This window comes from Oncorhynchus mykiss, chromosome 1 (assembly GCF_057628025.1).
Source record: "Oncorhynchus mykiss isolate SJ-2025 chromosome 1, ASM5762802v1, whole genome shotgun sequence".
Taxonomy (NCBI): domain Eukaryota; kingdom Metazoa; phylum Chordata; class Actinopteri; order Salmoniformes; family Salmonidae; genus Oncorhynchus; species Oncorhynchus mykiss.
The window spans coordinates 68482015-68497444 of record NC_143022.1 but is presented as its reverse complement, the minus strand read 5'-3'; the positions used below and the strand labels follow the sequence as shown (position 1 = coordinate 68497444).

Here is a 15430-nt window from a genome sequence, read left to right as displayed (position 1 = left end):
GCTCAGGAGAGTCCACCAGATGTAACTGGATAAGCACCACATGGTCATCCAGAACTTGTAGCTGAATAGGCATGGTGAGTTGTTTCACCTTCCCAGGCCCTAGGGGTTGACCATCTAGCATAGTGACCGACAACGGAGTGTCCAGCTTAGTGAGTGGCAGCCTCTTTTGGCGAGCTAATGTGCGAGGTGCGTACCGTATCAGTTGTTGGAGATTGTATCTGACTCTCCAGAGCGGAAAGTGTGGTGCCTCCCAATTGCATCGGCTCCTCTGAAGGAGAACCATAGCCACATTGAGAACCCTGACGGTGGACAGGCTCAGCATACGGCAGTGGAACAAATGAAGAATCGACTCCCTCAGCGGAGCCCGAAACACTGGAACCAACTCGGGACCCCTCCATCCGCTCATGACGACATTCCCGAAGCCGGTTGTCAATCCGGATGGCCAGAACGATAAGCTCCTGTCACAAGTCAGGTTTTCTCCCTTGAATGTACTACCTGTGGTTGCCACTGGAGAGCATCCCTGGGTTTCTTCTAGTATCCAGGTGACCCTGATTGGGATCACCTGCTGGATTACTATTTAGGTTCCTCTGTGGACTGGGCCAGTGGTTCAGGTCTACTGTGATATTAGTGCTAGTACGAACTTGAACCCAGGCGCAGAGAAACACTGCAGGCAGAGGTAAGGGTAAGTCCAGAATATTTACTTAAGGTCTTCATAGCAAAACAACAAAGCAAGGGCACACGAGAACATTGAACAAAACATGAGAACTGAGCAACTGGCACAGTCCACAGAGGAACCTAAATAGTCATCCAACTGGTGATCCCAATAAGCCAAATCAGGGTCACCTGGATACTAGAATAAACCCAAGGGTGCTCTTCAGTGGCAACCACAGGTAGTCCACTCAAGGGAGAAAACCTGACCTGTGACAATCTGGGGAAGAATACCAACACATTTCTGCAGCATTGAAGGTCCCCAAGAAAACAGTGGCCATCATATCCTTAAATGGAAGACTGAGCAATCGGGGGAGAAGGGCCTTGGTCAGGGAGGTGACCAAGAACCCAATGGTCACTCTCACAGAGCTCCAGAGTTTCTCTGTGGAGATGTGAGAACCTTCCAGAGAGTGGTCAGGCAGAAGACACTCCTCAGTAAAATACACATGCTAGCCCACTTGGAGTTTTCCAAAAGGCACCTAATGGACTTTCAGATTATGAGAAACAAGATTCTCTGACCTAATGAAGATTGAACTCTTTGAACTGAATGCCAAGCGTCATGTCTGGAGGAAACCTTGCACCATCCCTACGGTGAAGCATGGTGGTGGCAGCATCATGCTGTGGGGATGTTTTTCAGAGGCAGGGACTGGGAGACTAGTTACGCTTGGCATTCAGGAGACTAGTTACGCTGGGAGACTAGTTACGCTTCTAAAAACCTGTTTTTGCTTTGTCTTTATGGGGTATTGTGTAGATTGAGGGGGGGAAACGATTTAATCAGTTTTAGAATAAGGCTATAACATAACACAATGTAGAAAAAGTCAAGGGGTTTGAATACTTCCCGAATGCACTGTATACCCTACAGCTGATACTATACTCACACACCACTCCCCGCCTCATGGGTTTCTAGGAGCCCATGGAGAAGTCAGGGTACCTCCTGAAGATGGTGAAGACGTGGAAGAAGACATGGAAGAGGCGCTGGTTTGTCCTCAAAGATGGAGAGCTGCTCTATTACAAGTCACCGGTCAGTTAAAGAAAGTCACACAGTCACACACACACACACACACACACACACCCACACACACACACACACACTCGCTCAAATCATGTATACCAACTGTCCTCAAGAGTTTGCTTTGAAATGAATGTGGACTGACACAGTTTGGATCTGTTATTTATGGGTTTATATATAGCTGAGGTTATATTTAGTGTGTGCTTTTCTGCCATGTCTCCTTGTACAGGCTCAAGTCTACAGAAAACTGATCTTAATTTGAGCCAGTTTGCTCAAATAAACCTGTAGCAACAGGAAATGTGAATTATTATGTGGATTATAATTAATATACATTTTTTGTTGAAGTCTGACATTTTAAAGTGGAAATTACAAACTTTAGAAGCCTTTTTATTAAACCTTGAATACAATACACGTCAACAAAAGAGTGATCAAATGAAGCTCTACGTCTGTAGCTCTCATGACTGCTCTGATGATTTGGTTTAGTGAACTGTAACACTCACTTATGTCATTTACTGAACAAGCCCATGTGATTGGTCTTCCCAGAGTGATGTCATCCGGAGACCACAGGGTCAGATTGAGGTCAACGCCACCAGTAGCATCGCCCGCGGTGATGGGAAGCAAGTGCTCCAGGTACTTGTGTGTGTGTGTGTGTGTGTGTGTGTGTGTGTGTGTGTGTGTGTGTGTGCGCGACAGAGAGAGCAGGAGTGTGTTCATGTGGATATTTGCCTGCACATTTTTAGCATTAACTATCATTTCCTGTATGTGTTTGTGCGCGTGCCGTGCGTGTGTGATCTCAGATTGTTACAGGGAAGAGGGTATACTATCTGAAGGCAGACTCTCCCAACCTGCTAGAGGAGTGGCTGAGGGTTCTACAGAGTGTTCTGAGGGTCAAAACAGCCAGCCCACTTTTTGCTCAGCCTGAGATACGACCCGGGATGAAGGGCCACCTCATCAAGGTTCTGACTTACATCACTAAATATCCCTGATAGCCATGAACTTTAAAGGGGCTACATCCGTTTTGTTACTTTTTAAAATTCATAATATATATCTATTGGTTCTTGAGGAATATAACTTATAAATGCCTCATGAGCTTAGTTCAACTGTCTAACCCAATCAGAACCCGAAATATAAGCTTTTTTTACTCCTTTGTTTATAAACAATGTCATTGTAAACAAACCTTGTACAGCCTCAAAATGTTGTTTAAACTAGCATTTTGATATCATGGATGATATGCCCTTGCATCCATAGCTCTGTCTATACATTTTAGAGTGGTTACATTTCTTCAGCCCTACTCATTTCTGCATCTCTGTTTACCAAAACAGTGGCCAGGTGCAAGGCTTTGTTATTGTTTGAACTGCAGATTGACCCTTAAACTCTCTATTTGAACTATGACTCTATGAGTTGACTGTTGACATTTGGTTGACTAAGGTGGTTACCAATGACCAGTGCCTCATTGAAGTGAAGGTAACTTTTTTTGTATCTCTGTCAGGTGAAACATGGCTACTCCAAGCGGGTGTGGTGTGCCCTCATCGGTAAAACACTCTACTACTTCCGCAGTCAGGAAGACAAGGTACACAACTCCTTCACTAATACTCACACACTCTACTCTCACCTATCTTCCCATTCACCATACCAACACGCAGTGTGCATGTGTGTGTGCTTGTGTGCCCCATCAGTTCCCCCTAGGTCAGATCAAGCTGTGGGAGGCTCGGGTGGAGGAGGTGGACAGGTCACATGACTCGGATGAGGAGCTGAAGTCATGCGGGAGGGGCTTAGAGGCCCCGCCCCACACCATAGCTGTCCATCCCCAGGAGCAGGGCCCCACCTACCTGCTCATTGAATCCCGACATGAGAAGGTATGAGAGGAGCCAAAATCAGTATGGATGCATGGTAGAGAACATCCCATGATAAAAAGCCAGTACAGTATGGTCACACAGACACAAACATTACCTACAGGGAATACATTTTAGTACGTGTTCCATATGCTACAATCAAACCCACAACTGAGGTGTTGCAAGCACCATGCTTTACCCAAGTGGTAGATACTGCTAATACTGCAGTATTTAGCCAATATACTGTACAGTGCCTATCATAAGTCCCCCCCCCCCCCCCCCCCGCCCAGATTTCTTAACATTTTATTGTGTTACAAAGTGGAATTTAAATGTATTTAATGGGGATAAAATGGTCAAAGATCTACACAAAACACTCTGTAATGTCAAAGTTTTTTTTTTTTTTTTTCTTTATAAAACACACATTTAAATAGGTATTCATTCACCCCCTAAGTCAATACATGTTAGAGACATCTTTTTCAGCAATTACAGCTGTGAGTATTTTGGGTAGCTAAGTCGCTAAAATCTTTGCACACCTGGATTGTGCAATATTTGACCATTGTTCTTTTCAAATTCTTCAAGCTCTGTCAAGTTGGTTGTTGATTATTGCTAGACAGCCAACTTCAAGTCTTGCCATAGATTTTCAAGCGGATTTAAGTCAAAACTGTAACTAGACCACTCGGGAACATTCACTGTCTTCTTGGTAAGCAACGCCAGTGTAGATTTGACCTTGTGTTTTAGGTTATTGTCACCAGACCTTGCCGATGACAAGCATACCCATAACATGATGCAGCCACCATGCTTGAAAATATGGAGAGTGGTACTCTATGGTGCTGTGTTGGATTTGCCCCAAACATAATGCTTTGTTTTCAGGACAGAAAGTTAATTCCTTTGCCACTTTTTTGTATTGTTTTGCTGTATTACTATAATGCCTTGTTGTAAACAGGATGCATGTTTTGGAATATTTTTATTCTGTATAGGCGTCCTTTTCATTTCTATTGTGGAGTTACTACAATGTTGTTGAGCGATCCAGGTTTCTCCCATCACAGCCATTAAACTCTGTATATGTTTTAAAATCACCATTGGCTTCATGGTGAAAACCCTGAGCGGTTTCTTTCTCTCTAGCAACTCAGTTTGTAAGGACACCTGTATCTTTGTAGTAACTGGGTGTATTGATACACCATCCAAAGCCTAATAACGTTACCATGCTCAAAGGGATATTCAGTGTCTGTTTTTTTTTTTACCCGTCTACCAATCGTTGCCCTTCTTTGCCAGGCATTGGAAAAGCTCCCGGCTCTTTGTGATTGACTCTGTGCTTGTAATTCATTAATCAACTGAGGGACCTTACAGATAATTGTATGGGTGGGGGGTACAGAGATGGGGTAGTCATTCAGAAATCATGTTAACCACTATTATTGCACACATAATGAGTCCATGCAACTTATGTTGCTCCCAAGTGGCGCAGTGGTCTAAGACACTGCAGCTCAGTGGTAGAGGCGTCACTACTACAGACAACAGACAACCTGGTTTGAATCCAGGCTGTAAAACAACCGGCCGTGATAGGGCGGCGCACAATTGGCCCAGTGTCATCCGAGTTTGGCCGGCAGGCCATCATTGTAAATAAGAATTTGTTCTTAACTGACTTGCCTAGTTAAATAAAGGTATAAAAATACATTTTTAAAAAGTGATTTGTTAAGCACATTTTTACTCCTGAACTTATTTAGGTAACAAAGTGGGTTAATGCATTTTATTTTTCATAAATTTGTAAACATTTATATCATTTTCTTTTCACTTTGACGTTATGGAGTATTTTGTGTAGATTGGTGACATAAAATCCCAATTAAATCCATTTCAGTGTGAAAAAATCCGACGGGGATGAACACTTAAAGCTACGTGAAAGTTCTGTCCTGTCTTCTGGTTTCTTTAGGATGCTTGGCTGTATCACCTGTCAGTGGCAGCGGGCACCACTTTGGGCAAGGTGGGCACAGAGTTTGAGCAGTTGGTGGGCAAACTGCTCAATGTGGAGGGAGAACCAAGTGAGTGTCATACTGCTCTTCCTGACTTTTGTCTGATTCAGTATCTCAACAGTTAGTGACTTTCAACAGCTGAAGAGCCTGTAAAGTCGGGCGTGCAAGACTTCTCCTCAGTATGTCAATAGTTTGGACTGCGCTTTCCTAACTTGCTATTTTTCTCTTGCTCTTTCGTTCAGACTCTCAGAGCTGGAGACACCCCATGCTGTGTTTCAGTAAAGAGGGTCTGGTCTCTGCCCTCACCACCCTGCCCTCTCAGGCCCTGCAGACTGAGGCCATCAAGTTGTTTAAGGTAGGACACACACACACGCACACAAACACTCACGCACACACACCAACAGACATGTACGCGCAAAGAGAGTTGGTTAGCATTGCAGTCGTTTGACAATAAATGATATTCAAAGAGCTATGTCCGTTTTTTCCAAGGACTCTCTCCTCCTTTCTCTTTCTATCTCCTCTCTCTCTTTCTGTCCCCCTCTCTCCCACTCTTCTAGACATGCCAGCTCTTCATCAACGTGGCCATCGATGCTCCAGCTATTGACTACCACGTGTCCCTGGCCCAGAGTGCTTTGCAGGTGTGCCTGACCCACCCGGAGCTACAGAACGAGTTATTCTGTCAGCTCATCAAACAGACAACCAAGAGACAGCCCCAAGGGCAGCCCTGGCCCTTACAGGTACACATACACACTCTTGCACCATCCGGGGGCAGCAGGAGTACATGAAAAACGACATACAGTCCACACCTGACAAACACAATGGCTTTTGGCGGCCATGAATAGATTGTTGCGAATGCGTTAAACTGTAGCATGCAGAGTATGTATTTGAATATGAACTAGTGAACTGCAATGGATTTAAACAGAGTTTGCCCTTATCCACTGAGTGTACAAAACATTAAGAACACTGGCTCTTTCCGTGACATAGACTGACCAGGTGAATCCAGGTGAACGTTTTCATCCCTTATTGATGGCACTTGTTAAATCCACTTCAATCAGTGTAGATGAAGGGGAGGAGACGGGTTAATGAAGGATTTTTAGGCCTTGAGACAGTTGAGACATGGATTGTGTATGTGTGCCATTCAGAGAGTGAATAGGCAAGACAAAAGATTCAAGTGCCTTTGAACTGCGTATGGTAGTAGGTGCCAGGCGTACCGGTTTGTGTCAAGAACTACAATGCGGCTGGGTTTACAATGCAATATTAGGAAGGTGTTCCGGATGTTTAGTATACGGAGTTAACAAATCGGAGTGTATGTGTGTATGGTCTTCTACAGGGCTGGCAGTTCCTGGCTCTGTGTGTGGGTCTTTTTCTGCCCCAGCACCCCTTCCTTTGGCTGCTGCAGGTACACCTTAAGAGGCATGGAGACTCAAGGTGAGCACCCACACACGCACGCATGCAAATTGTCCCTAGTCTGACTTCCTAGTCGCTCATTTGCTCACCCAACCCTGTGTTTACCTGCGATTTGACTGTACTTTCCCCTGTGTCTCTCTCAGAACAGAGGTGGGTAAATACGCCATCTACTGTCAGAGGTCGGTAGAGCGGACACAGCAGAAGGGTGAGCGCCAGGCCAGGGCGTCCCGTATGGAGATCCTGTCTATCCTTCTCAGGAACCCATACCACCACTCACTGCCCTTCAGTGTACCTGTTCACTTCCTCAACAATACATACCAGGTACAACACATACGCTCTCTACCAGTTGGTGTACACAGGGAGAGAGGCACGGGTGTGCATGCTTGGGTTGCCGAGCTAACCGGTAATTTACCAAAGTTAACGGAATCTTCTGTAATTTTGGTAATTAACAGGTCATATATGGCAGTCTATGGTGGCTTTGGTCATTTATACTTAAATCACTTTTTAAACTCTGCAACACTTTCAGCTATTTACTTTTTTTCACAACGGCCACCAGTTTGGTATCAAAACATTTACAACAAAGACATTTGACATGGTAAAATATATCAAATATATTTCGTGCTGAAACCCTCGTATTAAACACCAGTGGTTTTCACAAAATAATCTTATTTGATTATTTTATATATTCTACATGTGATAAGGCCACACAGTGAGATAATTACAGACACCTGTGATAATCTGAAGTACCCAAAAGGCAACTAGATGTAATCTGATAAAAAAAATAAAGTTTCTATGCAACCCTAGTGCGCGCACACACACACACACACACACACACACACACACACACACACACACACACACACATTTACAGTGTATTGTACCCCATACAGGTAGTGGGCTTTGATGCCTCTACCACAGTGGAGGAATTTCAGTGCAGGCTGAACCAAGACACAGGCATGAGGAAAACTGGTCAATCAGGCTTCAGCCTCTACACGGACGACCCTACTGGACGAGAGCTGGAGCACTGTCTACAGGGGGGCATCAAGGTCAGACTGAATAGCTGGCCGCGTTCACAGAGTCAACACACAAATAAAATGAAGGAGTTTTCTCCACTTAAAAATGTGGGACAATATCCGCTGTGTTTATTAGAAAAGCACTTAAAGGGCAATTCCGCCACTTTTCAACCTCATATTCATTGTCTTCAGCACCATACCAGTGTCTACATATGTAGAAATGGCGTGTTTCTATGATCGGTGGTTAAAAAGATCAGATTAAAGGTCCTATAAAATGCTTCTCTATGCTTTTCTCCAGAGTTTCTAGCCGGAGGGAGGGTATTTTCTTGCTCCCCACGTCAACGCGAATCTCTTTGCATTTGAAAATCACAGTTTTTACAATGTTTTAACTTTTGATCATGTCATCGGGCAGAGCTTCTTAACCTGATATTTGTTTGTCCGAAAAATTTGTCCAAAAAAGGTGCCGTTTTCACATATGTAGACACGGTTATTGTGCTGAACAAATTGGTTCGAATGGCCTTTTCAGGGTTCTTTATTCATTTTTTTCCCCCAACAAAGCCTTCATCACAAAAGTTGCATGTCTTCCTCTCTCGCAGATCTGTGACATCATCTCCAAATGGGAGCAGGCCTCCAAGGAGCAGCACACGGGCAAATCTGAGAACACCAGGACTGTCAGGCTCACCTACAAGAACAGGTAGATTTGACACTTTACATTCACATACTGTTTGTATGTAGAGATCTCATTCGCCACCAGTCAACCTTTTGTAACACTCTACCTGTGTCTGGGTGTGGGTTTGCAGGCTCTACTTCTCTCCTCAGGTGAGAGGTGAGTCCGAAAGAGAGAGGCTGCTCCTGGTCTATCAGGCCAACGAGGCCATCGCAGCAGGACACTTCCCTGTCAACAAGGAACTGGCTCTGGAGATGTCTGCCCTGCTTGCCCAGGTCTGTGACGTCCATATGCCTACTGTACATCATCACATAAGTTATACACATCATTGGTGTCTTTTCTCTCTCCTCACTGTCTGCCCATTGTAAATGACGTATCATCTATTCTGCCTTTGTCTATGTGTTGAATGGGGATTTTGCAATTGTATTGAATGCCATTGCAGTACCCCTAGCCTGGGTGTGAGAAGTTTGCCAACTTGTCATTGTCTCACCTTGTTTTGAAAGTAAACAGTGTATTCAGAGTTGTAGAATATAGACAGGTTTAATGGGAACCTTTTAAAGTATTCCCTGTCAGTCGTGGACATTAGACGGTATCGCACTGTAAAGCCTAGTGTCCCCTTTTTTAATGTTAATGTCATTGTTTTTGGTCTCAGGTGGAGTTTGGAGATTTTGAGCGTCCGTTCTCCACCCCAGCCAGCCCCAACTCAGCCCAGACCAAGTCCAACCAGACCCTGAAACAGGTACTGGAGAGGTTCTACCCAAAACACTACCGCAGGACATCCACTGAGGAACAACTCAGGTAAGCTGCTAGAATGTGTTACATTATACAGACCTGGGTTCAAAACCGTTTGTCTGGACTTGTTTGACGCAAAGGAACCAATAGAATAGTTTTAAAAGTGCAAAGCCCGACCATATGACACTCAGGGCACGCTAAAGCAAATGCTAAAAGTATTTGAAAGATTTCAAATAGTATTTGGACCCGGGTATGATATTATTTCCTTCTTTACCCAAGTTTCACACACCTCTCGAAGGGTAATTATTACTCTCTCTTGGTCTGATTCAAATACTTTCAGTTATTTATTCATCCCCCTCACACACACTCTGTCATTGATAAACTACCCTCTCCCACCCCCCCAGGCAACTGCGCCAGCGTCTGTCCACCCGATGGGCATCACTCAGGGGTCGAAGTTCATCCGAGTGTGTACGCATCTACCTGACTGTGGCTAGGAAATGGCCCTTCTTCGGGGCCAAGCTGTTTGAAGCAGAGGTGTGTGTGTTTATGTACTGGACAAAGACTAATGATTTTATTTAAAAATACTTCCACATACACATTTAAATATTTGTTGACATTTCAGATGACCTCATTATTGGCCACACTGAGCATTGGGTTTTTTCTATGACCTGCAACACACGAAGAGACAATGTGGTGGTGCACACATTAATATTGGCTCTTTTAGAAACAAAAAACACCACAGAAATGGCTGTGTGTGTGTGTGTGTGTGTGTGTGTGTGTGTGTGTGTGTGAGAGAGAGAGAGAGAACCAGCTGGACAATATACTGCAGGTACACACTTAGCCTTACATAGTACAAGTTAGCCTTTATAAAAAGCCATGATTTAGTCAGCAGTGTGTTTTATCGTCCAATATCAAATCAAACTTTATTTGTCACATGCTCCAAATACAACACCTTACTGTGAAATGCTTACTTACAAGCCCTTAACCAACTGTGCAGTTCAAGAAAGAGTTAGTAACATTTTTACCAAATGAGCTAAAGTAAAAAATTAATTAAAAAGCAACACATTAAAAGGCTCCTTAACAGCTTCTACCCCCAGGCCATAAGACTGCTGAACAATTAATTAAATGGCCACCGGACTATTTACACCTCTGTAGCGCCTTATAGTCAGATGCCGAGCAGTTGCCATACCAGGCGGTGATGCAACCGGTCAATATGCTCTCGATGGTGCAGCTGTAGAACTTTTTGAGGGTCTGGGGACCCATAGCAAATCTTTTCAGTCTCCTGAGGGGGAAAAGGTTTTGTTGTGCCCTCTTCACGACTGTCTTGGTGTGTTTGGACCATGTTAGTTTGTTGGTGATGTGGACACCAAGGAACTTGAAGCTCTCAACCTGCTCCACTACAGCCCCGTCGATGTTAATGGCGGCCTGTTAGGCTCGCCTTTTCCTGTAGTCCACGATCAGCTCCTTTGTCTTGATCACAGTGAGGGAGAGGTTGTTGTCCTGGCACCACAAGGCCAGGTCTCTGACCTCCCCCCTATAGGCTGTCTCATCATTGTCGGTAATCAGGCATATATATGTGTTCCTTGCATTGAATGAAGATGTTAACCACCTATCACTCTTTCTCTGTGCTCTCCCCTGATTTGTCTCTCTGACCCTGTGATCGTTCAGTCCATCACGCCCTCTCCTGAGCAGGGTGCCCACCTGTGGCTGGCAGTGCATGAGGATGGCATCAGCGTGCTGGAGCACAACTCCATTGTAAGCATTTCTACTACCATCTTTTCATATTTTGGTTTATGCATGGTTTCCTGTGGTTTCCCACTAGTCTCTCCGCTCACTACGCCCATCACTCTCCATGTTCCCCTTTACTGTGTAGAAACTGCTGGTGTCCCACCCTTATAAGAACCTGATGACGTTTGGAGGCTGCAATCAGGACTTTATGCTGGTGGTAAGCCAGAGCATTGGCAGTAATGCTACCAAAGACAAGCCCACAGAGAAACACCTGTTCACTATGGCCACCTCCAAGGTTAGTGTGTGAGGCACACAAGAACACACTCTCCCTATCCTGCTCTCTCTCTCTTCTTTACTCCCTTGTGCACTCTCACTCTCCTACTCTCTCTCTCTCTCTCTCTCTGTCTCTCTCTCTGTCTCTCTCTCTCTCTCTCTCTGTCTCTCTCTCTCTCTCTGTCTCTCTCTCTCAACAGCCATTTCCGATTTCAGAGGCTCAGGTGAACTATGTGCAGGTAGATTTGCACTTATGTAAAGAGGTGAAAAGGTTCTGTTTTGTTTTGCAGAACAGGGAGATGACCCTTCTCATCTCCAGTTACATCAACAGTGCCCATCAACAGAAAGCCGCCACCCACCACCTCTCTGCCCCTGCCTTGCTGGTGGCTCAGCCTGTCAATCTCAAGAGCAAAGAGCTAAGGAGTAAATCACCACCAGCGGCAGGCAGACCTAGCAAGGCACCTACTCTCCTGTGATCGCCCTTCTACAAGCTGCAAGAACAGCTACATACATTTATATCAGGCCAGGGGATCAGCGGAGTACGTGGAATCAGGGTTGTGTTCAGTAGGTACGAAATGGAGTGAAACAGGGGGGGGGGGGGGGGGGTACAATCTTAACCTGTCCAATAAGAAACAGCCATTTACTTTTCCCATTGCAAAACGTTTTGACACGTTGTGGCATAATGACGCCACCCAGTCTCGTCTCTGATCACGTGACAGGGGACTGACGAACTCCAGTGCAGAGACTTATGGCATGGTACAGTGGGTACATGGTACAATGGTCCATAGTGAGCTTTTTCTCATCCCTGTGCACTTTAATTCATCCGCTGTAGATTAGTCTGTTCGCTCACCAAAGAGCAAGGTCAGTGTTATTTATTGACAGACAGCCTTAAACTCTAAAGCCTTCTCTAGTTTAAGCTTTTCAGTATTTTCTATTGCTTGTTTTCTATTTTTTGTAACTTTGTACACAGTTTACTTCCTGCCTTTAAACTTTTGTACCTCTATTATTATAATAATAATTTGGGGGGTGCTTATATTTGTCCTGTTACACACTAGTGTGTACTCCAAATGTTTTTTGTTTGTTGCATATCCCAACTCCCCATTAGACACCCACAAGGAGTGGGGTCACGGCCAGGGTCGCCGTTGTATAGCGCCTCTACATATTTTTCTTCTGTTTCTACTGCGGCCTATAATGCCAGTTTCCAACAGAGGACCTTTTTTTGTTGTTCATATTTCTGGGTGTGAAATAAGGTAAAGGAAACCAACACGATCAGCCTATGATATAGCCTTAAGTACAAGTGCCATGTAGAACAGGATTATTGAAAGGACATAGGATGACGTTGGGGTTGCTGTTTTAGCCAACTGGCCCACTATGGTTGGAGTGGAGAGATGAATAAGCTTCCTTCGTGCGAAGTTGGTTGCATGGACAGTACAGAGATTGAGGAAAGGGAGTGGTGTAAGTGGCTAGTTTGTGGAGACGTGGGAAAGAATGCAATGGAAGTGATTGATGCACATGATTGGGTAAGTGGAAGTGACACAGTACAGTATTGAGAAAGACCGCTTTATGAGTAGTTGGTGTATTAAAAGTCCAATATTTCTCCAGCAAGAATGTTGCTCGGACTGTCTGAGAGTGGCCTGAGTGAGGGGCCTAATGGGAGGGAAGTGTAACCTTAAAACCAGCTTTTATTGACAGAGATGAGGGCAAACTCTCATTGTTATTGGTCTATTAACTTATCTCGCCTGGTGATGTCGATTGGCGGTCCAAAATTCCACCCAGTCAAACAAGCTGAAATGTCAGGCACCTTTTTTAAACAGCCCGTACACTAAAAGGGCATTTTCACAATTTCACAGTATTATTCCAACCTTTATAGTGTGGAAATATATATCAAACACAGGAAAATCATGTTTTAGACTGCACTGCCCCTTTAAAAGATGGTCGAGCCCTATGAAGTGGTGAGGAAATACTGCATCAACTTCAAAACTCCCTTGCTAGTTATACAATCACGTAACTAAGACATTTGCTGGAAAGTAACTTCAAAATGATTTATTTTTTTGTTGAATAGTCATGACTGGTTTAAGATATCTGTCTTAAGATGGCGGTGACGAAGGATATCATTGCTGCATTCCAGTGAATTTCTTAACTAAATGATTGCATCACTAGCAAAGGGATTCTGAAGTTGCATTATTTATGGGCTCCCGAGTGGCGCAGCGGTCTAAGGCACTGCATCTCAGTGCTAGAGGCGTCACTACAGACACCCTGGTTTGAATCCAGTCTGTATCACAACCGGCCGTGATTGGGAGTCCCATAGAGTGGCGCACAATTGGCCCAGCGTCGTCCGGGTTCGGCCGGTGTGGGCCGTCATTGTAAATAAGAATTTGTTCTTAACTGACTTGCCTAGTTAAAATAAAATGTATTTATTCTGAAGTTTGGCAATGAGGATGAAAACTAGCATAGTTTAGCCAGGGAAAACCAGCTCGGGCCAGTTGCACATGTGCGCCAATGCACACTAGGCTAATTCAGGAGACTGCGAAAATGTTGCTTAAAAAGTTCAGAGACTGAAACAATTTTTAAAACATTATTATTATTTTTTACATTGAACCTTTATTTAACTACACTGAAATGAATAAATCAGATGATTTACATTTAAGGAGAGCGAATCGACATTACAATCCTTAAATCAGCTTCAACTGTCAACAGTAAAACAAAGCCTTAAAACAATGTCAGAGTGAACCCTGAACACAGAAAATGAATGGTGATGTCTCTACCGGACACCACTTGATCACCTCTTGGTTACTGAGTGGCCTGTTGGGGGAACTGAAATGGTCCAAAACTCAACCTGGATTACTGGTAGGTGACCAGTGACCGCCATGTTGTTTTCACTTGTCCTTTCAGTACATCCAGGATGAAGAATGAGGAAACTACTTACCAGTATTCAGTATATGTGTTGTGGGCCTGGGGGGGGGGGGGGGGGGGGGGGGGGGGTAAAGGAGTGCAATTTTTGTATTACAGTGGAAGGAGGGTGTGACAGTTGACAAATTGAATTTAAACCAAAGCACGACCCATTTGTTCCATTTTGCATCACGTTACTATGAAGTTGAACTGGAAAGCATATGTTTAGATCAGTATGATCATTCATTAGAATCTGAACCCATTTTGAGCTGTATGTTCCTTGTTTCTCGTGCGTGTTTTGCTGTTCATGCTGCGTGTCATTCCCAAAATACAAGCTTATACTGTATGACTTAGGTATTTATTTTGATATGCCATACATTTTTATAAATATATGTAGAATGCATCTTTTAAAATGGTCATTATTGTACAAATATTTAAATAAACGCCATTGGCAAACGGACACCCTTGGAGTTGTGCTACAGACAGGCATTTGGAATCCCCACAGAGATGGTCCAGGGTTAACCGACTGCCTGCCGCCATTTTAAACAGTGTAATTCTCCTATTAAAACAGACTTATTTTTTTTTTTAAATTAAAAAACTGTTCCAAAATATATCTCCCAGTAGTATTGACTGTTGTTCTCTCTTTGGCTGATGCTGTGGAGCTTTCAATAGGGCCTGTCGGGGAACTGACACACCCTCATTCCAGGAACAGTGGGCGGAAGGGGAATATCTGACACCCAAACCTGTCTAAACTAGTTAGAGAGGTACTTTGTGTTGCTTAGGAGAGGAGAGAAACAGTAGAAGGAGGAAGAGTTTGGAATGGGAAACATAGAGAAAACAATTTGTAATGACTATTGAAAATAGCAAGTATTAATTTTTAAGGCTATTTTTGTATATTTGTGTAGTATTTTAGTTTTTGTTTTAAGGAGTAAGAGAAACTCCAGTGAGAAAGGAAATCCTTCGACAATAAGTCATGTACCAAATGCATGATTATAACACTTTGATAGACAGGTGTCCAATTCATTGGTTAATCGATGTTGACACCTGGAAACATCCAAAAATGCTAATTATTTGTAGCCATACTGCTAGTAAAAGAATAATCTCCAGAACCAAACACCAAACCCAACAATGTGTGTAAGCTGAGACAGGTTTTCAATAGTTAGCTTCTGGTGTTCATAATGTGGAAATTATCTCTTGCCCTGCACCTT

The 15430-nt window shown here is 43.9% G+C and overlaps 1 protein-coding gene across 6 annotated transcripts in view; it reads left to right on the top strand.

The window, feature by feature from the left end:
• Positions 1 to 14682, top strand: part of plekhh2 (pleckstrin homology domain containing, family H (with MyTH4 domain) member 2) — a 68609-nt gene extending 53927 nt beyond the window's left edge. For 4 of the 6 annotated variants that reach the window (XM_021608248.3, XM_021608243.3, XM_090237498.1 and 1 more), the window contains exons 13-30: positions 1616 to 1729; positions 2261 to 2347; positions 2515 to 2673; positions 3207 to 3287; positions 3394 to 3573; positions 5474 to 5582; positions 5756 to 5868; positions 6071 to 6250; positions 6844 to 6941; positions 7064 to 7241; positions 7811 to 7966; positions 8530 to 8627; positions 8734 to 8875; positions 9253 to 9398; positions 9737 to 9866; positions 11001 to 11087; positions 11206 to 11355; positions 11624 to 14682. In XM_021608248.3, the coding sequence (XP_021463923.3) occupies positions 1616 to 1729; positions 2261 to 2347; positions 2515 to 2673; positions 3207 to 3287; positions 3394 to 3573; positions 5474 to 5582; positions 5756 to 5868; positions 6071 to 6250; positions 6844 to 6941; positions 7064 to 7241; positions 7811 to 7966; positions 8530 to 8627; positions 8734 to 8875; positions 9253 to 9398; positions 9737 to 9866; positions 11001 to 11087; positions 11206 to 11355; positions 11624 to 11809 (2394 nt within the window). In that variant the 3' untranslated portion in view covers positions 11810 to 14682. Of the gene's footprint in view, positions 1 to 1615; positions 1730 to 2260; positions 2348 to 2514; positions 2674 to 3206; positions 3288 to 3393; positions 3574 to 5473; positions 5583 to 5755; positions 5869 to 6070; positions 6251 to 6843; positions 6942 to 7063; positions 7242 to 7810; positions 7967 to 8529; positions 8628 to 8733; positions 8876 to 9252; positions 9399 to 9736; positions 9867 to 11000; positions 11088 to 11205; positions 11356 to 11623 lie in introns of those variants that run through there. The other 2 variants (XR_016496615.1, XR_016496614.1) reach the window with 1 other exon arrangement.
• Positions 14683 to 15430: the final 748 nt, after the last annotated feature.